Here is a 22,349-nt window from a genome sequence, read left to right on the forward strand (position 1 = left end):
GGTATTTGTCTCATTCTCATCCAGTTTGGGTGAAGAAATCCTCTGTACGTTTGATTTAAATCAATGGAGCAAAACTGTCCGAATGATTTTACATTGAAAATGTATTTGGAGGGGGGGAAGCTTGGTATTTAAAGAGGGCTCTTGTAGATTTGGCACAGCAATAACGTGTGCACTGTCACAATGTTTTCAAATTAACCAGACAGTAACAAATAGGCAGCCTGAAGGTTGGCATCCAGTGAGTTGAGGCAGCGTGGAGAGGGAAACGCTGCAGCAATTGGGTCCTCAAGCGGAATGGTCGCCCGCTTCAGTGAGCAGCTCCTGGAGTTCCTTGTGGTGGAAGTAACGAAGAGCGAGGCCAGACCTCTTAGGAGTGGCACGGAGCATCAGAAGCGGCACAATCACCAGGTCTATCCATTCCCTTGGAGCCAGTCAGTTTTAACAACCCAGTGTGTGAGAGGGTTGCAAAGTGACTGCGACTGTCGCTGCCAGAAGCAGGCTGTGGCCATCACTTCACTAAGGTGTTGGACAACTGGGTATAATCTTTTCGATACACAACTCCCGTTCAGAAGACAAGATTTTTGACCATTCAAGTGGACATGTGAACATCACTGGGAAACCTTGCGACAATACGGCTGCTGATTTGTATGGACATAGATCCATTTATTATACCCGTATATAATGGGTGGCACAGTGGTTAGCACTGCTGCCTCACTGCGCCGGGGGACCCGGGTTCAATTCCCGGCTCGGGTCACTCTCTGCGTGTGGAGTTTGCACGTTCTGCGTGGGTTTCCTCCAGGTGCTCCGGTTTTCTCCAAAGATGTGTAGCTTAGGTTGCTTGGCCAGCCTAAATTTCCCCTCCGTGTCAGGGGGATTGGCAGGATAAATACAAGGGGTTACAAGGATCGGGCCTGAGTGGGATTGTTGTCAGTGCAGGTTCGTTGGGCTGAATGGCCTCCTCCATCACCGTAGGGATTCTATTCTATAATATAAATATATAGCTAGAATTTATGGATATGTATACATAATACACATTTTATATATATATTTATAAATGCAAAAATGCTCCTGGGTAAAGAAAAAAGAAAGTGAACTGAGGGGGAAATAAAAAAGCCCATGGCATGTTTCCCGACAGTGGAGTCAGCTCATTAGTTTAAGTTTATTTATTCGTCACAAGTAGGCTTACATTAACACTGCAGTGAAGTTACTGTGAAAATCCCCAAGTCGCCACACTCCGGCGCCTGTTCGGGTACACTGAGGGAGAATTTAGCATGGCCAATGCACCCTAACCAGCACACCTTTTGGGCTGTGGGAGGAAACTGGAGCACCCGGAGGAAACCCACGCAGACACGGGGAGAACGTGCAGACTCTGCACAGACAGTGACCCGAGGCCGGAATTGAACCGTGGTCCCTGGCGCTGTGAGGCAGCAGTGCTAACCATTGTGCCACTGTGCCGCCCGTGGTTGGCTGCCTCTTTATACAGTAAGAAGCCTCACAACACCAGGTTAAAGTCCAACAGGTTTATTTGGTAACAAATACCATAAGCTTTCGGAGCACTGCTCCTTCGTCAGATGGAGTGGAAATGTGCTCTCAAACAGTGCAAACAGGCACAAAATCAAGTTGCAGAATACTGATGAGAATGTGAATCCCTACAGCCAGCCAGGTCTTAAAGGTACAGACAATGTGGGTGGAGGGAGCTGTTCTGTCTGGAGACAATACACATCTCTTTAACCTGTGTTTAATGCTCCCTCCACCCACATTGTCTGTACCTTTAAGACCTGGCTGGCTGTAGGGATTCACATTCTCATCAGTATTCTGCAACTTGATTTTGTGCCTGTTTGCACTGTTTGAGAGCACATTTCCACTCCATCTGATGAAGGAGCAGCGCTCCGAAAGCTTATGGTATTTGCTACCAAATAAACCTGTTGGACTTTAACCTGGTGTTGTGAGACTTCTTACTGTGTTCACCCCAGTCCAACGCCAGTATCTCCACATCATGCCTCTTTATAAACAGCCTCACAATTGCTATTGTCCAGTGGTTGCTCCAGAAAATAATGCAAAATAAAACCCACTATAAGGTCACTGCAATGTTATTTAAAGGAAAAGGTGTTTCAATCTCCTGCGTGTTGCTGCCTGTGCCGGTATGGTCTCAGCACAATAGCCTGGAGAGCCTCAGCAGTAAAGGTCACAGCCTCTAATGCCCCAGGAAATGGACAGTTATGGGACAGTCTGTTTACATACCAATAGAGGGTATTCACCGACCCATTTCTCAAGAAAGAAGAATTCCTTTAACTGCACAGTCATTTGTTAAAAATCCAAAGCAGCCGAACGCATTTGCTGTTCTAACATGCTGAGTGAAGGGGAGAGAAGGAAGATTGGCAGGTGCGCTGCCTGAAGCCATTCCTCTGCGCCTTCAAGCTGCCAGATCAGGAGCAATGTAGCAGAAGCCTGGGAAAAGGTCATTATCCTACCCAATCATTTGGGTTTTGCTTGCAGCGGAGAGCACCCAGAATAAAAGGGAGAAAACTTTTAAAACTACAGGTAAGCAGAGAAACAAGGAATGCCAGAAAGTGGAGTTAAAATGAGGGATTGCTACAAGTGAGAGCAGGAGAAAATTCAATATCGGTCCTAATGTTTGTTTTTCAGAATACCAATGCACTATTTTGTTTTTATTAGTGTCACAGGTAGGCTTACTGCAATGAAGTTACTGTGAAAATCTCCTAGTCGCCCCACACTCTGTTCGGGGTACACTGAGGGGGAATTTAGCATGGCCAATGCACCTAACCACATGTCTTTCAGACTGTGGGAGGAAACCGGAGCGCCCGAAACCCACGCTGACACGGGGAGAACGTGCAGACTCCGCACAGACACTGACCCAAGCCAGGAATCGAACCCGGGTCCCTGGCGCCGTGAAGCAGCAGTGCTAACAGCTGTGCCACCTTGCCACCCTATCCATTCCTTAAACTTTGAATTGCCGGGTGCGAAGAATAGTCAGAAAGATTAACATGCTGCTATGGTTTGAGTCATATATTGATTGAGGCTTAAGGTTTGTAGGTATGTAGCAATAAATTAATCCCCCTGATTAACAAGAACAAAAAATGGAATTTTGGTCTGGGGTGTGCCAAATAGAGTTTGGGCGGGATTTTCCCACCTCTCTGCGGCGTGTTTCCCAGTGGCGGAAGCGGCTCAACATTAGCCACTGGTGGGATCTTCTGTTGGTCCCACCAATGTCTACAGCATTTCGCGTGGCTTGCCCATTGTGTCTCCGGGAATCCCTCCCTGGTGAGGGGAAGGGGGTTGGATTGTATGTCGCCTTCAGTGGGACCGAAAGATCCTGCCGGTGGGAATGGCCAGAAAATCTCACCCTTTTTTTGATGTGCGAAATGACAACGAGAATTGATAGTATATTGAGCAGATTGAATTGTCTCAACGTCCTGTGCTCCTGCACCAGGAGGTGGAGAGGAGCTGGAACAGCTAGCTTTGTGGAGCCAACATCCTGGATATCCTGAAATTCTGCCCTTTGTGTTTTGGAGCACTAATCCCTCAGGATCTAAAAGGAATAGAATCCAAACCAAAAGGAAATTGGATGGGCACTTGTGGCAAGTAAGCTTTGTAGGGCTACGAGCATAGAATGGTCGGGGGAATGGGAATGATTGGGTTGCTCTACAGAGAGTGAGCAGGGACTCAATGGGTTGAGTGGTCTCCTTTCTGTATATATAACAAACGCACTTTCTCAAACCTGCTTTCATGGAGAGCATAACGACAAACTTCACAACTTTATATAACAGTTCTGGTGAAATCAAAATCTTCTTTTCATTATGCTGGCTGAGCTAATTGGTTGTTGTGATACACACTCAAAAAGGTGACCAAGAAATTTGCTCCTGGAGTGTATGTAAATAGTGGTTGGCTGAGGACAGGATTGGGTTTGGTTACGATGGTTCCCACATGAAAACAGGCAAATGCAAGTCTCTCTCTCAAGACTCAGAAAAGAAACATGGCCACTTGGGTGGGGCGTCAAGGCTAGTAGAACCATGGCTCAGCATGCATGAGTGTCTTCAGGAGAGATGGACGAGGAAGAAAAATGAATATCGGAAAAGAGAAGAAGAAATATAATTTTTATCTGGCAATGTAAACCAAGAAATTTAAGAGAGAGAGCAAACAGCTTCGGTAGCCTGTTACGATACAGAATAGTCTTGAATCTTTCTTCTGCTTGGTAAACACTCATAAAGGATGGCACGGTGGTTAGCACCGCTGTCTCATAGTGCCAGGGACCCAGGTTCAATTCCACCCTCAGGTAACTGTCTGTGTGGAGATTGCACATTCTCCCAGTGTCTGCGTGGGTTTCCTCCGGGTGCTCCAGTTTCCTCCCACAGTCCAAAAATGTGTGGGTTAGATTGATTGGCCAGGATAAATTGCCCCTTAATGTCAGGGGGATGAGGTGGGTAAATATGTGGAGTAACGGGGATAGGACAGGACCTGGGTGGGGCTGTTGTCGATGCAGGCTCAGCCTCCTCCTGCACTGTAGATTCTACTCTGTTGGCTGTATATTCCCGAGAAATGCTACTAGACCACGTCTGCTGCGGTCATTTTTTTAATGACAGATAGTTGCATTTTGACGTCTCATCTTGGACACATTTGACAATTTTCAGGATAATATAAAGCCAATGGGAGATGGAGATCTTTCATCTCAGCAGGAACCTGAGTGTCCTTTCTTTCCATCCCATTTGGTAGAATGCAGGTTTTATGTTGGAGCAGTCTCCATCATTTTTCGAGGGTTTCGTTTTCTTTAAAAATCTAGCCAAAAAAGAGAAAAATTAGAAATTGCATCTTTAAAAAAAAAAGCACTCATATTTGTGGCTTTAATGGATGGCACGGTGGCACAGTGGTTAGCACTGCTGCCTCACAGCGCCAGGGACCCGGGTTCGATTCCCGGCTTGGGTCACTGTCTGTATGGAGTCTGCAAGTTCTCCCCGTGTCTGCGTGGGTTTTCTCCGGGTGCTCCGGTTTCCTTCCACACTCCAAAAATGTGCAGGTTAGGTTGATTGGCCAGGATAAATTAGAAATCATAGAAACCCTACAGTGCAGAAGGAGGCCATTCGGCCCATCGAGTCTGCACCGACCACAATCCCACCCAGGCCCTACCCCCACATATTTTACCCGCTAATCCCTCTAACCTACGCATCCCAGGACTCTAAGGGGCAATTTTTTTAACCTGGCCAATCAACCTAACCCGCACATCTTTGGACTGTGGGAGGAAACCGGAGCACCCGGAGGAAACCCACGCAGACACGAGGAGAATGTGCAAACTCCACACAGACAGTGACCCGAGCCGGGAATCGAACCCGGGACCCTGGAGCTGTGAAGCAGCAGTGCTAACCACTGTGCTACTGTAATTGACCCTAGTGTTAGGGGGGGTTAGCAGCGAAAGTGTGTGGGTTACGGGAATTGGACCTGGGTGGGATAGTGGTCGGTATGGACTTGATGGGCTGAATGGTCTCCTTCTGTACTGTAGGGGTTCTATGAAACAATGTGTAATATTCTTGTAAAGTCATAGTTTTACACCAAAGACGATATCCATTGAAAGCAACACGACCCACGTCAGAGTGAATTGTTGATCCCTTGCATTCCCTTTCAATTATTTATGTGAGGCTAGAGTCCTAGTAATAAAGAGATAAGTGTGCTGAAATAATGGTCTTGGTGCAGATTAAAGCATTTAAAGGTGATGATGTCTTCCGGCAGTATTTCACAGGGAATGGGATGTCACTGGTTGACATCGTCAGTCTCGCTTTGAGGATGTGTATCCTCTAATCTTGTGTACATAGTGGAATAGATGCTGTTGCTGATATGTACTTGGATGTACTGTATTATTTGAATGCAAGTGAAGGGTGGAAACAAAGGTCAGAAGGATTGCGATAACACAGCCAAGCCTGTCCATTTTAGCATTTAATTTTTCATTAGTGAACTGACTTTGCCAAGGCATTTGCAAAAGAACAAAGAACAAAGAAAATTACAGTACAGGAACAGGCCCTTCGGCCCTCCAAGCCTGCACCGACCATGCTGCCTGACTTAACTAAAACCCTCTACGCTTCCGGGGACCATATCCCTCTATTCCCATCTCATTCGTGTACTTGTCAAGACGCCCCTTAAAAGTCACCACCGCATCCGCTTCCACTACCTCCCCCGGCAACGAGTTCCAGGCACCCACTACTCTCTGTGTAAAAAATCTGCCTCGTACATCTCTTTTAAAACTTGCCCCTTACACCTTAAACCTATGCCCCCTAGTAATTGACTCTTTCACCCTGGGAAAAAGCTTCTGACTATCCACTCTGTCCATGCCTCTCATAATCTTGTAGACTTCTATCAGGTCTCCCCTCAACCTCCGTCGCTCCAGTGAAAACAAACCAAGTTTCTCCAACCTCACCTCATAGCTCATGCCCTCCATACCAGGCAACATCCTGGTAAATCTTTTCCGTACCCTCTCCAAAGCCTCCACATCCTTCTGGTAGTGTGGCGACAGAATTGAACACTATATTCCAAGTGCGGCCTCACTAAGGTTCTATAAAGCGTCAACATGACTTGCCAATTTTTAAACTCAATACTCCGGCCAATGAAGGCAAGCATGCCATATGCCTTCTTGACTACCTTCTCCACCTGCATTGCCACTTTCAGTGACCTGTGTACCTGTACACCCAGATCCCTTTGCTTATCAATACTCCTAAGGGTTCTGCCATTTACTGTATATTTCCTATCTGTATTAGACCTTCCAAAATGCATCATCTCACATTTGTCCGGATTAAACTCCATCTGCCATCTCTCCGCCCAAGTCTCCAACTGATCTGTATCCTCTGATGGTCCTCATCGCTATCTGCAAATCCACCAACCGTAGATTTGCAGATGTGCAAACTGGCCGTGTTGTCCTGGGATCTACCCCATTAACTTGCCGAGTTAACGGTATCATTTAAATTTTCAGTTTCTCTTTAATCTGTGTGGCGCAGACTGATAATGAAAGCTATTTTTTAAAATCTCACATGAATTGATCTTATTTGGGGGAGGCGATGGCCTAGTGGTAATATCGCTCCACTATTAATCCAGAAACACAGCTAATGTTCTGGGGACTCGGGTTCGAATCCCGCCACGGCAGATGATGTAATTTGAATTCAATAAAAAATATAGAATCCCTACAGTGCAATGGAGGCCATTCGGCCTGTCGAATCTGCACCGACAACAATCCCACCCAGGCCCTATCCCCATAACCCCACATATCTACCCCGTTAATCCCTCTAACCTACGCATCCCAGGACACGAAGGGGCAATTTAGCATGGCCAATCAACCTAACCCGCACATCTTTGGACTGTGGGAGGAAACCGGAGTAGACACGGGGAGAATGTGCAAACTCCACACAGACGGTGACCCAAGCCGGGAATCGAACCCAAGTTCCTGTGTGAAAGCAGTGTTAACCACTGTGCCACCCTGCCACCCACAGGAATTTAAGAATCTACCGATGACCATTAAAGCCATTGTCGATTGTCGGAAAAACCCATCTGGCTCATTAATGTTCTTTAGGGAAGGAAATTTGCCATCCTTACCTGGTCTGGCCTACATGTGACTCCAGAGCCACAGCACTGTGGTTGACTTTCAATTGCCCTCTGAAATGGCCTAGCAAAGCCATTCAGCTCTATGGGAAATTATGGATGGGCAATAAGTGCTGGCCCAGCCAGCGACGCCCATGTCCCATGAATGCATTAACACAAAACTCAGTCCACACGGTAAATCAATCCACAAGGTTAAACTCACTTAGGCAGCAGCAAAACTGCTAATCCCTCGCTGAGCTAGATCAAAGAACAAAGTAAACTGCAGGTTAAAAAGCTGAAATACAGTGCGGCCCCGTTATAACGCGATGGTTGGGGTCCATAAAATGTTATCGCGAAAAAAGCGGGGTCGCGCTAAATTTGCCAATCATGAGCGGAAAAAAGGGTCCAATGATTCATCGTGTTGTATCCGAATTCGCGCTAAATCGGGTCGCGTTAAATCAGGGTTCGACTTTACTTTCCAGAAGGAGGACTAAATTAAAGAGATTGGCCCTGCTACAATTTATGGCCTTCGTAAATGAAAAAGAAAAGAAATGGCTTCAGGTGGTACGTAGTGCAGTGAGTGACTGACATGATGCACAAGAGGTTCTGCTTAGGTCTGGAGACAAAACTGATTTAAATCTGCGATATTTTCCCGACTGTAAATATCACTTCTATTTTCTAATTGAAGCAGGTGTCAAGACTGGAGGTTTTGTATCCACATATTATCCACAGGATTACTGGGAGTTTAGCTTTTGATTGGGCCCACAGGTTTTGTGTTTCTCAGAGTTTGTTTTAAATGAAAATGGAACTCTTGCTTTTGAAACAAGTGCGTAAATCTTTAATAGTGGGTTTTACAAGGTTATAAAAACAAGGCGTTTAATATAAATAAGATTTGAGGTTTTCATTCGAGGGGCACTGCATGTGAGAGCAAATCTGTCATGATGACTGTACAAAATGATGATTAGGCATCAGCCTGGAGGATTATGGTTGGTTTTTGAGTTCCTCACTAGAGGAGGGTTATAATAGGCCCAGAAAAATAGTACAACAAAAAAAGATTTTCCAGGGTGATACCAGGGATAAAGGCAGTGATTTCTAAGCCCCAAATGTCAGGATGCGTTTGGATCAGATGGGAGGTTAGAATGTTTTAAATCTGAAACAAGAATAGGGGCGGCACTGCTGCCTCACAGTGCCAGGGACCCGGGTTCGATTCCCGGCTTGGGTCACTGTCTGTGTGGAGTTTGCACGTTCTCCCCGTGTCTGCGTGGGTTTCCTCCGGGTGCTCCAGTTTCCTCCCACAGTCCAAAGATATGCAGGTTAGATGGATTGGCCATGCTAAATTGCCCCTTAGTGCCCCATGATTCGATGGATTAGCCATGGTAAATGTGTGGGCTTATAGCGATCGGTCGGGAAAGATGGCCCGGGTAAGATATTCTGTCAGAGTCAGTGCAGACGCGATGGACTGAATGGCCTCATCTGCGCTGTAGGGATTCTATGAGAAGGGAGGATTGGACCAATCAGTGCCTTTATAGCACTGTTTGTGGGCCAAGGGGTGCTGGTCCTACAAGTTTACCTGTAAGCACCAACCATCTCCATAATCTCCCTCTGTACCAACTCCATCTCCAACCATTCCTTATCATCCTCAAACTACCCATCACCAGTGCCCAATCTCCCCGCAATCTCCAACCCTTCCCTTATCCCCACCCATCTCTCCCCGCAATCTCCAACCCTTCCCTTATCCCCACCCATCCCTCCCCGCAATCTTCAACCCTTCCCTTATCCCCACCCATCTCTCCCCGCAATCTCCAACCCTTCCCTTATCCCCACCCATCTCTCCCCCAATCTCCAATCCTTCTGAACCAAACCCAACACCGATCACAAACTTCCAACACGCTGCCACGATCATCCCCAACAGCAACCCAATCCAGTGATCTCGACCCCCCCCCAAACAACCACCAGCTCCTGCCAACTCTCTGGCACGGACACAGTGAACAGGATGGCTTCCTTCTGTGTAATTTGCAGTGAAAGTTCACCTGATCCTAGACGGTAGCCTTTTCCAGAGCCTTACGCTCACCTGACAGGCAGCGAAGTCTGCCAGTCAAGACAGGCTTCTAGGCGGGGCATCTGGCAAAATGCCACGGAGTCCCTGGCCTTCCAGGATTCCAAACTCACCTCCCCGTGTCTGCGTGGGTTTCCTCCGGGTGCTTCCTACTATAGTCTGAAGGATGTGCTGGTTAGGTGCATCGGCCATGCTAAATTCTCCCTCAGTGTACCCGAACAGGCGCCGGAGTGTGACGACAACGGGATTTTTCACAGTAACTTCATTGCAGTGTTAAGGTAAGCCTACTTATGACACTAATAAAGAAACTTTAAAGCTAATATCACTTTGGCAGCTAACGAAACCTGGAATTTGATAGAAAAGATATTTTCTATGTCCGTGACTCTATAGGCGGCACTTGGTGTAGAGGGGGACGGGGAAGGCGGAGGACCTCCTCGTGAACCTGCTCCTGGGCCTGTTGAAGCTTGCCATAAACTGGTCCAGGCAGCGGGCAACCGAGGGGTTGTTTGACCCGACTGTCTGCCCCTCTACCTCGGCCACATTCACGGTACGGTGTCCCTGGAGAGGGAGCATGCGGTGTCTGAGGGCACTGTTGATACCTTCCATGCCTGCTAGGCACCGCAGGGACTGGGGCATATTATCAACCCCTTTAATCACATTTTAGTTTGATGTTTTAAGCTTCCTTTCTACCTTGTCTTTTGTTTCGGGCGGCTCCCTTTTTGTGGGCTGCCCCTATTAATTTGTCCCTCAGTCAATTTGATTTAGTTTAGTCAAAAAGATTAACTCTGTGGGCAGGATTTTATGGCCTCGCTTGTCCCGAAACCACAAAATGCCACCTGAGGTCTGCAGACCTTTCTGTTGTCCGCCCCTCGCCCGCTCCGATTCCTGTGGTGGGTGGGACGGTAAAATTCCGGCCCACAACTCTACGGATCCTGGAATTTGATAGAAACGACATTTTGGGGCCAGATGACAGTGGAGAAGCAAATGGTGCATAAAGATAGGCGATGGCCTAATGGTATTATTGCTAGACTATTAATCCAGAAACTCAGCTAATATTCAGGGGATCAGGGTTCGAATCCTGCCACGGCAGATGGTGGAATTTGAATTCAATAAAAAAAAATGTCTGGAATTAAGAATCTACTGATGACCATGAAACCATTGTCGATTGTCGGAAAAACCCATGCAGTTCACCAATGTCCTTTAGGGAAGGAAATCTGCCGTCCTTACCTGGTCTGGCGTACACTACCAGAAGGATGTGGAGGCTTTGGAGAGGGTACAGAAAAGATTTACCAGGATGTTGCCTGGTATGGAGGGCATTAGCTATGAGGAGAGGTTGGAAAAACTTGGTTTGTTCTCACTGGAACGACTGAGGTTGAGGGGCGACCTGATAGAAGTCTGCAAGATTATGAGGGGGCATGGACAGAGTGGATAGTCAGAAGCTTTTTCCCAGGGTGGAAGAGTCAATTACTAGGGGGCATAGGTTTAAAGTGCGAGGGGCAAGGTTTATTGTACGAGGCAAGTTTTTTTACACAGAGGGTGGTGGGTGCCTGGAACTCGCTGCCGGGGGAGGTCGTGGAAGCAGATACGATAGTGACTTTTAAGGGGCATCTTGACAAACACATGAATAGGATGAGAATAGAGGGATATGGTCCCAGAAAGGGCTTTAGTTCTGTCGGGCAGCATGGTCGGTGCAGGCTTGGAGGGCCGAAGGGCCTGTTCCTGTGCTGTAATTTTCTTTGTTCTTTGTTTTTTTGTTCTTTCATTGTACATGCGACTCCAGAGCCACGGCAATGTGGTTGACTCTCAACTGACCTCTGAAATGGCCTCGCAAGCCACTCAATTTAAGGACAAGTAGGGATGGGCAATAAATGCTGGCCTGGCCCATGTCCCACGAATGAATAAGAAATATTTCCTGGTACAGATAGGATCACATTGACTGAGATACTGTTAGTTTAACTTGCATAATCTGTGGAGGGAGAAAGCCAGAATGAATATTTATGCGGTACGTTACATTTCAGAAATGGATTACATGCTGCTGACTGTAATTGTTTTCTTTTGTCAGGGAGAATTCAGTTCATCGCAGCATTTCCATCTGATTAGTGCAGCCTTTGAACAGAGATAGGTTTTTGGCTAATTTACTGTCAGGCTCCATTTCAGCAAATCTTTATTTTTACAGTATTTGTACTGAGGCTGCTAACTAACTTCTGGAACAAGGCTGAGGTGGGGGAGGTGGGGCGGGGGGGCGGGGGCGGCGGGGGGTGGGTGGGTGTGTGTGGTGGGATATGGCGGGGAATAAAAAAGGCAAGCGGGTAGCGAGATGCAGCCAGTCTGTAGGCTGACAATTCTGTAGTCACCTGCCCGGCCTGGTCCGAGAATGGAATTCGGAGCTCTGATAATGGTTTCACTGTGCAGACGTGTGCCTCAGAGACCGATGCACCTGCCTTTGTAATTAAAGACATTGAAAGGCAATCCGATATTGCCTATTTATGTTGGGAGGGGAAGAAAGGGGCTTGGACCGAGCAACCAAACAGATAGCCCTGTGTTCCACAGGAGCACAAAACAGTATCTGTATTGTGGGCTGCAGTCTGCCGGAGGGTGAAGGCCTCCGTAAAGGCAGCAAGTGAACGTCGGCTATTGTTAGCTTAGATTAAGGGCGGCGGTATGTTACCTTTCGCACAGGAAGTCCGAGTTGCTGCGGCAACCTGAACATTGTAGTCTGGAGCTATGGATAGATGGTAAAGGCTCTAACATGCTGTCCATCAGGTGGCTGATCCACTTGTACCACCTTGTGTGTTGGGAGGAGGTACAGGCCGATACTGTATGTGTGTCTGCTTTATTAATGTAGAGACCTTGGTCATCAAGGCCTGGAGTGAACCTTGAACCCAGAGCATAGAATCATAGCATCATACAGTGCAGCAGGAGGCCATTCAGCCCATCGAGTTTGCACCGACCACAATCCCACCCAGGCCCTATCCCCATAACCCCATGCATTTACCCTAGCTAGTTCCCCCGAGATTAACGGGCAATTTAACGTGGCCAATCCACCTAACCAGCACATCTTTGGACTGTGGGAGGAAACCGGAGCAGCCGGAGGAAACCCACGCAGACACGGGGAGAACGTGCAAACTCCACACAGACAGTGACCCCCAAGCCGGGATTCGAACGCCAGAACCCTGGCGTTGTGAGTCAACAGTGCTAACCACTGTGCTACTATGCCACCCTACACATGCTTCTGCTTCAGAAGCGCAGACACTATCCACTGCACCACAAGACTTCCTCTTATTGAGAGTGACTCGGTGTAAAAAGCAACCGTAGCACAGTCTTCAAACTCTTCTCAGATGCTTTGTTTCGTTCCCCCAAACACTTGGAGATTTTTGTCCGTGTCCGCGACCCCCGCTCCCCTCCAGCCATCCTCCCATTTCTACCTTCTCCGTGGGAAGATGTTACAGCTCCTCGCTGGGCTTGTTTCCAGGTGGCAGGGGAAACATATAAAATACAAGGGGTGGCAAGCCGACCACCATCTCTCCCACCCACGAGTTGTTCCCCCGTAACATGTAGGTGAGCTGGTGTGAAAGTAATGATCAATTGAACATGTTGCCAAGCTGACTGATTGGAATGATATGGTGTCAAGCCACAGAATAGTGGGAGTGGGCAGGGGGGAGTGGGCAAGAGGGGAGCCAGCAGGCAGGAGTGGGCATGGGGGAAGCCGGCAGGTGGGAGCAGGCAGGGGGGAGTAGGCAGGCCATTTTTTTAAAAAGGAAGTTGCTTAAAAAATGGGAAGGAAGGAGGGGAGATGACTCAAAATGTTGGCTCTATTCTCTCTCGGTAAGAAGTCTAACAACACCAGGTTAAAGTCCAACAGGTTTATTTGGTAGCAAAAGCCACTAGCTTTCGGAGCAGGCTGTCCCTTTGTCAGGTGGGTGGGGGTTCTGATCACAAACAGGGCACAAAAACACAAACTCAATTTACATGAATAATGATTGGAATGTGAGTCTTTACAGCTAATCAAGTCTTAAAGGTACTGACAATGTGAGTGGAGGGAGCATTAAGCACAGGTTACAATACACCCGACGAAGGAACAGCCTGTTCCGAAAGCTAGTGGCTTTTGCTACCAAATAAACCTGTTGGACTTTAACCTGGTGTTGTTAGACTTCTTACTGTGTTTACCCCAGTCCAACGCCAGCATCTCCACATCTGTTCTCTTTCCACAGATGCTGTCAGACATGCTGAGAGTTTCCAGCATTTTGTGTTTTTGTTCCAGCCTAAATTTATGCTGCTATTGAATGGTTCATAGAATCTACAGTGCAGAAGGAGGCCATTTGGCCCATGGAGCCTGCACTGATAATAATCTCACCCAGGTACTGTCCTTTTTCTCTGTAACCCCACATGTTTACCCTCCTGATTCCCCCTGACATTAAGGGGCAATTTATCATGGCCAATCCACCATGTTGGGGACCATGTGGTCAGTATTAACTTAAGCCTCTGGATTGCTAATCCAGTGACGTTACCCACTACACCATTACCTCCCCTTCAAGCCACTCACCATCCTGACTTGGAAATATATCGACATTCCTTCACTGTCGCTGGGTTAAAATCCTGGAACTTCCTCCCTCACTGCACCGTGGGACGTACCTACGGCACCATACGGGGCTGCAGCGGTTCCAGAAGGCAGCTCACCACCACCTTCTCGAGGACAATTAAGGATGGGCAATAAAGACTGGCCTAGTCAGCGACACCCACATCCTGTGAATTTTGTTTTAATGATATGGTGTGTTCATTGGACAAAAGATTTGGAAAGAGTCCATCGAGTAATAATTATCTGTTTCAGACTTGGTCCAGGTAGATCTAAAATGTCCACATAACTTTACAGAAATGCCTTTTGATTGTGGGATGTTTCCCATATACTTAACGTAGGTTTATGTTACAGCTTCTCCCTTCTGACATGCTTCAATGGAGAAAGAGAACCTTAGTCCTGTGGACCCAGTGTTGTTTGTAAGGATAACTTTTCCTTTTGAAGGTGGGAATCCCATCAACCTTAATTAACTCAAATATCAAAGTAACAATAAACTTTTACCCTGTGACATCATAATGTTTCCCCTGTGATTAACATACAATAGCCCAGGGTGTAAACTGGATACAGTTGAAGTGGAATCCTTTAACAAATATACAATAGTTTAATTTACAGAGGAACTGGAGTACTGAGCAGTTCACACCCTGGAGACTGCTATAAGCACCATATAGACTCATTGCATAGAGTCATAGAATCCCTACAGTGCAGAAGGGACCATTCGACTCATTGAGTCTGCACAGTCTGACTTCAGTCGACACAGACTCTCCGAAAGAACATCTGAGCCAGGCCCCCCCACCCACCCACCCTCCCTATCCCCTTAACCCCACACATTTCCCATGGTTACTCCATCTAATCTCCACATCTTGGGACATTTATTAGTCACAAGTAGCTTATATTCACACCGCAATGAAGTTACTGTGAAAATCCCCTAGTCACCACACTCCGGCACCTGTTCGGGTTACACTGAGGGAGAATTTAGCATGGCCGATGCACCTAACCAGCACATCGTTCAGACTGTGGGAGGAAACCGGAGCACCCGGAGGAAACCCACGCAGACACAGGGAGAACGTGCAAACTCCACACAGACAGGGATCCAACATGGGAATCGAACCTGGGTTCCTGGCGCTTTGAGGCAGCAGTGCTAACCACTGTGAGTCGACTGAAGTCAGCAGAATGCATGGCCCCTTCTTATTAGCCTGAGCTATTTCACTGACCTCATTAGCAAGCTAACGTAGGTTTGTCAACTCTCCAGGATTGGCCTGGAGTCTCCTGGAATTGAAGATCAATTTCCAGGACACTGCTGTGTGCAACTCTGGAGGAAAATCATCAGCAGGACATTAAAGAAGAATGATTATCTTTGTCAATTTCTTTGAGCATTTCTCTTTACTCGATATAAAAATATTGAAAATGAGGAAAGAGGCTGTATGACAGTCATCCAATTGGGTAATGAGTCTTTCCGTTTGTTTTTATTCAATCCTGAGATGTGGGCGTCACTGGCTGGGCCAGTGTTTATTGCCCATTTCCTGAGGGCATTTAAGAATCAACCACATTGCTGTGGATCTGGAGTCACATGTAGGCCAGACCAGGTAAGGACAGCAGATTTCCTTCCCTAAAGGACATTGGTGAACCAGATGGGTTTTCACGACAATCAACAATGCTTTCATGGTCATCGGTAGACTTTTAATTCCAGATTTTTTTTAATTGAATTCAAATTCCATCATCTGCTGTGGTGGGATTCGAACCCGGGTACCCAGAACATTACCCTGAGTCTCTGGATTACTAATCCAATAACAATACCATTGCGCCACTGCCTACCAATGTTGATGAAACCTCCTGGAATACATTTAATCACAGTTGGCAACCCTAAGCTGCCAGTGAGTGGGTACTGGGAGATCATTGAGAGAGGCTAGGAAATCAATTGGCCACTAAAGTAAGCCAATCAGCAGCTTAGGCCTAAAGTGTTCCCAGGGGGCAGTGCTACCCTCAGTGGGAGGGCATGTCCAGACACACAACTGTCTGTCCTGGCATATTAAATAAAGGAATTTTCAAATTGCCCAGGTCATCTGAGGCGGCACGGTGGCACAGTAGTTAGCGCTGCTGCCTCACAGCGCCAGGGACCCGGGTTCGATTCCCGACTTGGGTCACTGTCTGTGCGGAGTCTGCACGTTCTCCCCGTGTCTCCATGGGTTTCCTCCAGGTGTTCTCATTTCCTCCCACATATGCAGGTTCGGTGGATTGGCCATGCTAAATTGCCCCTTAGTGTCAGGGGTACTGGGGTAAATGCATGGGGTTATGGGAATAGGGCCTGGGTGGGATTGTGGTCGGTGCAGACATGATGGGCCGAATGGCCGCCTCCTGCATTATAGGATTCTATGATCTGTGAGTGTGTTTGTTTGATTTATTATTGTCACATGTATCAGTATACAGTGAAGAGTATTGTTTCTTGTGCGCCATACAGACAAAACATACTGTACATAGAGAAGGAAAGGAGAGGGTGCGAAATGTAGTGTTACAGTCATAGCGAGGGTGTAGAGAAAGATCAACTTAATATGAGGTAGGTCCATTCAAAAGTCTGATGGCAGCAGGGAAGAAGCTGTTCTTGAGTCGGTTGGTACGTGATCTCAGACCTTTGTATCTTTTTCCTGACGGCAGAAGATGGAAGAGAGAATGTCTGGGGTGCTTGGGGTCCTTGATTATGCTGGCTGCTTTACTGAAGGAGCGGGAAGTGTAGACAGAGTCAATGGATGGGAGGCAGAATTGCGTGATGGACTGGGTTTTGTTCAAAACCCTTCGTAATTTCTTGTGGCCTTGGACAGAGCAGGAACCATACCAAGCTGTGATACAACCAGAAATAATGCTCTCTGTGGTGCATCTGTAAAAACTGATGAAAGTCATAGTGGACATGCCAAATTTATTTTGCCTTCTGAGAGAGAGGCGCTGGTGGGCTTTCTTTAGTGTCAGCATGGAGGGACCAGGTTGTTGGTGATCTGGACACCTAGAAATTTGAAGCTCTCGACCATTTCCACTTCGTCCCCATTGATGTAGACAGGGGTATGTTCTCCACTATGCTTCCTGAAGTCAATGACTATCTCCCTTCTTTTGTTGACATTGAGGGAGAGATTACTGTCGTCGCACCAGTTCACCAGATTCTCGATCTCTTTTCTGTGCTCTGTCTCATCATTTGTTTGAGATCCGACCCAATATGGCGGTGTCATCAGCAAACTTGAAAATCGAGTTGGTGGGGAATTTGGCCACACAGTCATAGGTATATAAGGAGTATAATGAGGGGCAGAAGACACAGCCTTTGTGGGGCACCGGTGTTGAGGATGATCATGGAGGAAGTGTTGTTGCCTATCCTTACTAACTGCAGTCTGTGGGCTTGGAAGTTCAGAATCCAGTCGCAGAGGGAGGAGCCGAGCTCCAGGCCGCAAAGTTTGGAGATGTGTTTTGTAGAAAAATGGTGTTGACGGCTGAGCTGTAGTCAATAAATAGGAGTCTGACGTAGGTGTCTTTGTTATCCAGGTGTTCCAAGATTGAGTGTAGGGCCAGGGAGATGAAGTCTGCTGTGGACTTTCTTTAATGGCTTCTCCTGTTTCAGTTTTTGCTTCTAAGCTGGGAGTAGGAGCACAGCCTTGTGGTCTGATTTGCCAAAGTGTGGGTGGGCGATAGAGCGGTAGTTATGTTTGATATTTGTGTAGCAGTGATCAAGAATGGTTGGGCCTCTGGTGGAAGAGGAGACATGTTGGTGATTTCTTGGTAGGACGCTCTTGAACTTGGCCTGATTAAAGTCATGATGTGGAGATGCCAGCGTTGGACTGGGGTAAACACAGTAAGATGTTTAACCTGGTGTTGTTAAACTTCTTACTGATTAAAGTCCCCAGCCATGATGAAAAGGCCATGGGGTGTTTCGTCTCAAGGCTATTTGTGATGGTGTATATTTCGCCCAGCGCAGTCTTCACGTCTGCATGGGGTGGGATGTAAACTGCTATCAAAATAACAGAGGTGAACTCCCGCAGGAGGTAGTGAGACACATCAGGGCAATGCAGGTGAGCAGTCAGCCCCCCCACCTCCCTGGTTTTCAGACAACCTTGTGGCAGCAGTGAGTGCCAGGTGGGACATCCTAATACAAGTGGAGGCCACTCCCACCAAACCAAGAAAGCAGTGATGGCAGCTGAGGTCAGCAGGCATGACGTGCTGCGTTCACATGGATACAGTGTTGTAAAATGTTCAATGGTCTGCGCATGGCAAGAGTGAGCACTGAGTTAGCAGGGTCCAGTGTGGAGGGGTGGCCGTCCTTAGTGGTACTCAGCAGAATCGGAGTCTCCGAACACACTTCTGCCTGTATGTGTTCAGGCTGGAGATAAGACTTGGTGCTCTGGGTCTATCTAAAGGTCAGGTGTGCGGAGATATTGGGAACATCAACATGATTCGAGGGGATGGAGGGGCTGTTGGAGATGGAGGGTTGATTAAAGTCTAAAATATATTTATTGGTGTTGCAAGTAAGGCTTACATCCACACTGCAGTGAAGTTACTGTGAAAATCTCCTGGTCGCCACAATCCGGCACCTGTTCGGGTACACTGAGGGAGAATTTAGCATGGCCAATGCACCTAACCAGCACGCCTTTCGGACTGTGGGAGGAAACCGGAGCACCCAGGGGAAACCTACTCAGACACGGGGAGAACGTGCAGACTCTGTGCAGTGACCCAAGCCGGGAATCGATCCCGGGTCCCTGGGACTGAGGCAGCAGTGCTAACCAATGTGCCCCCTTTTAGCAGCGTTATACTGGAGTTTTCGTGTCACAAGCCACTGTAGCCTTAAATGCATCATCCAAATTCGAGACTATTTAGCTTTGGTTTATTGGTGATAATCAAACCACTGCTTCCTGGACTTGGCTCCCTTGGTCAGGCATTAGTGCCTTATTCTATTGCCAAAATCATGTTCTGTTCCTATAAAGTGAGGATAAGTATATGTTCCATTTCTAAGGGCACATGTGAATTTTTACCCAATATAATGTTAACCACCTACAATTCCCTTAATTAAAAGAAACATTGGTCTCGAATTTGCTGCCAAGTTTAATGGCGCTCATCATTATTTAATTTGTAAATTGCCCAGCAACTTGTGTTAATGACGTCTAAAGATGTACATTCGTCTGCTGCCAAGGAAATTCCAACCTAACGTTACCCCTGCTGACCACAAGAGGGTTAGAAATCGAGAAATAGGCCTCCAAGAGAAACAGCAGCAAGTGGTAACATTCCAGACATTGGGTCAATTCCCTATCAGCGTTAACTCCAGACCAAAGAGTTTGGATCAGTGATTGTTAGGCAGAAGGTGTCACCCCTGCCAGAATGGAGCACCCACTAAGCAGACACCATCTAGTACTTGCTGACACAAGAGGAAAGCGCTCATTTCACTGACACCTCAGGTCTTTGATCATCACACGATGAAGACCCAAGGACACTTCCAATGGCTTGTGAGAGGTTGACCCACCCCAGGACCCGCTTCGAGACCACTGGCCCATCATGGCAATCACAACCAAGCATTCCAGCAAAGTGGTGAACGGTTGCACAGACACTTAACCTGTAAGCAGAGCGGCACGGTCGTACAGTGGTTAGCACTGCTGCCTCACAGCGCCAGGGACCCGGGTTCAATTCTGGCCTCGGGTGGCAGTCAGTGTCAAGTTTGCATGTTCTCCCCGTGTCTGCGTGGGTTTCCTCCGGGTGCTCCAGTTTCCTCCTACACTCCAAAGGTGTGCAGGTTAGGTTGATTGGCCATGCTGAATTGTCCCTTAGTGTCAGGGGGATTAGCAGGGTTAACATATGGGGTTAGGACCTGGGTGGGATTGTTGTCGGTGTAGGCTTGAGTGGCCTCCTTATGCACTGTAGGGAATCTACGATTCGGGGGACTCTTGGATGGTGACGGAGGTGGCAGAGCCAATGTAATTTTTTTAGTCATTTGTGGGACATGGGCGTCGCTGGCTGGCCAGCATTTATTGCCCATCCCTAGTTGCCTGAGGGCAGTTGAAAATTAACCACATTGCTGTGGCTCTGGAGTCACATGTAGGTCAGACCAGGTAAGGACGGCAGAATTCCTTCCCTGAAGGACATTAGTGAACCAGATGGGTTTTTCCGACAATCAACAATAGTTCTTAATTCCAGATATTTTTTATTGAATTCAAATTCTGCCATCTGCCGTGAATTCGAATCTGGATCCCCAGAACATTAGCTGAGTTTCTAGTTTTTTTGTCCTGTGATAATACCACTAGGCCATCGCCTCCCCCACAATGTAAAGTAAATGCAAATGTAAATATCTTGGACATATTTAACCTGTTTTTAAAAAAAAGTAGATTGTATATTTGAGGGGTGTTGCAGTGCAATGGGTTAATAGAATAGATAGGCCAATGAGTGATATGGACAATGGTGTTTCTGTGGCTTCAGCAGTTATGTGCCACAGGCTGGAATTTTACCGTCCCGCCCGGCACAGGAATCGGAGTGGGCGAGGGGCGGACCATGTAAAGGTCCATTGACCTCGGGTGGGATTTTCCAGTTTTGGGGCGAGCAAGGCCATAAAATCACGTCCACACACTCAGTACAGCAGACATGCAGCAGGTGAATTGTCTACTCAAGAACCCATCTTGAGTATATTGTGCGCAGTGTTAAACAAAGCAGTTTTGAGAGACTACTTGGGTCAGGCTACAGTCCCCCTTCATAACTTACATAACCTCACACATCCATCAAACACACACGTGACTTGCAGATTCACAGCAATGCGATTGGCTCTTAACTGTCTTCCCAAATAGCGTAGCGAGCCATTCAGTTGCAACAAAATGCTACAGAAAAAGGCACTGTGAGCTTACCTGTGCCACTTGGACAACAGCGGATCAAAATGGTGGCTCTACATCACCTTCTGAAGAGCAATTAGGAATGGGTAACAGCTGCTGGTCTAGCCAGCTGCCTTCACATTCCAAGGACAAATACTTAGGATAAAGGGTCAGGGAAGAAGTCAGCCAGGACATGCCACAAGGTGCCCCACCCCACGGAACTCGGACCATTGGTTGCTTTAAGTGCTAAAGACCAGCTCACCAGTTGTGCCACACACTGCATTAGCAACAGTCCAAAGGTTAATTAAGTGATAAATGTATAATTAGGAATACCTGAATTTATGAGGCGTTAAATAAATAAACGTTGTGGTTCAAGGGAAAGGTATACCTCGTGGTCGGCAGCCGTTTATTGCAAAGTACATGTGGGTTTCCTCGAACACTTGTCACTTTTATATTACACGTTTCCGATTTATAATGAAGATAAATAGTGACGGACCACCTGATTTGCAATGATTACATTTTGTAAGGAAAAGAATGTATTCTGGCACTGTTGTGGCTGATCAAGGAACAAAAAGCACAACTCCAAATCTTCTTGGAAGGGCATGAGGCAAGATTTGCCCCTAGGGTGTGCTAGGAATTTCAGACAGAGCCAACTTGAGGAGCAGCCATTGCGTGCAGTGTAGAATTGAACGGTTAGCTTCCATCTCAGTACTGTGTGGGTATTATATTCGACCTTGCCGTAGCTGTTGTGGATTTTAGGAAGGGGAGAGCATTTGGGCAGTGGGAGGAAAGGCATGTTCAACACTTGGTGCCTACTTGGGCTTTACCTGAGAACTTTGGTTTCAGACCCCTCCCCCAGGACATCTGTTCTGTGGGGTCAGTTCTGTGGAGATCTGTCTTTGCAATGTCTGCTTCACAAGGCAGCCTTGTTCCGCTATTAGCCAGGACATTATTGGCAAAGAAAACCTCACACAGGGATGGCTCTTCCCACAGAGAAGAAAAATCAACCTTTTGTGCCATTGGATCTTTTCAAACACCGGTGATGACTATTGTCACATCTCATCGACCAGCAAAAAGTCCGTTGACTTTTGGGTGGGAATTGACGCTCCCACTGTGGGTGGGGCCAGAAAATCCCACCTGCAGTTCCTGTTGTAATGTAGGGAACTCAACCCCATAATGGTCAGTTTGTGTGGTGTTGTTGAAGGATAAACACTGGCCGGGACACCAGAGAGAACTCCCCTGCTCTTCTTCAAACTGGGCCCCAATGGGGGTGTGGTCTTTTACATCTACTTGAGTTGGGGTCTCGATTCAACATCTCAAATAAAAGACAGCACTT

General features: G+C 47.3%; 1 protein-coding gene across 1 annotated transcript in view; it reads left to right on the top strand.

The window, feature by feature from the left end:
- Nucleotides 1–291: 291 nt before the first annotated feature.
- znf385c (zinc finger protein 385C) overlaps nucleotides 292–22,349 on the top strand; it is a 105,818-nt gene continuing 83,760 nt past the window's right edge. Inside the window, exon 1 of the mRNA XM_078222958.1 lies at nucleotides 292–405. Coding sequence (XP_078079084.1) covers nucleotides 292–405 — 114 coding nt within the window. The remainder of the gene's footprint in view (nucleotides 406–22,349) is intronic.

This window comes from Mustelus asterias, chromosome 11, assembly GCF_964213995.1.
Source record: "Mustelus asterias chromosome 11, sMusAst1.hap1.1, whole genome shotgun sequence".
Classification (NCBI taxonomy): Eukaryota; Metazoa; Chordata; class Chondrichthyes; order Carcharhiniformes; family Triakidae; genus Mustelus; species Mustelus asterias.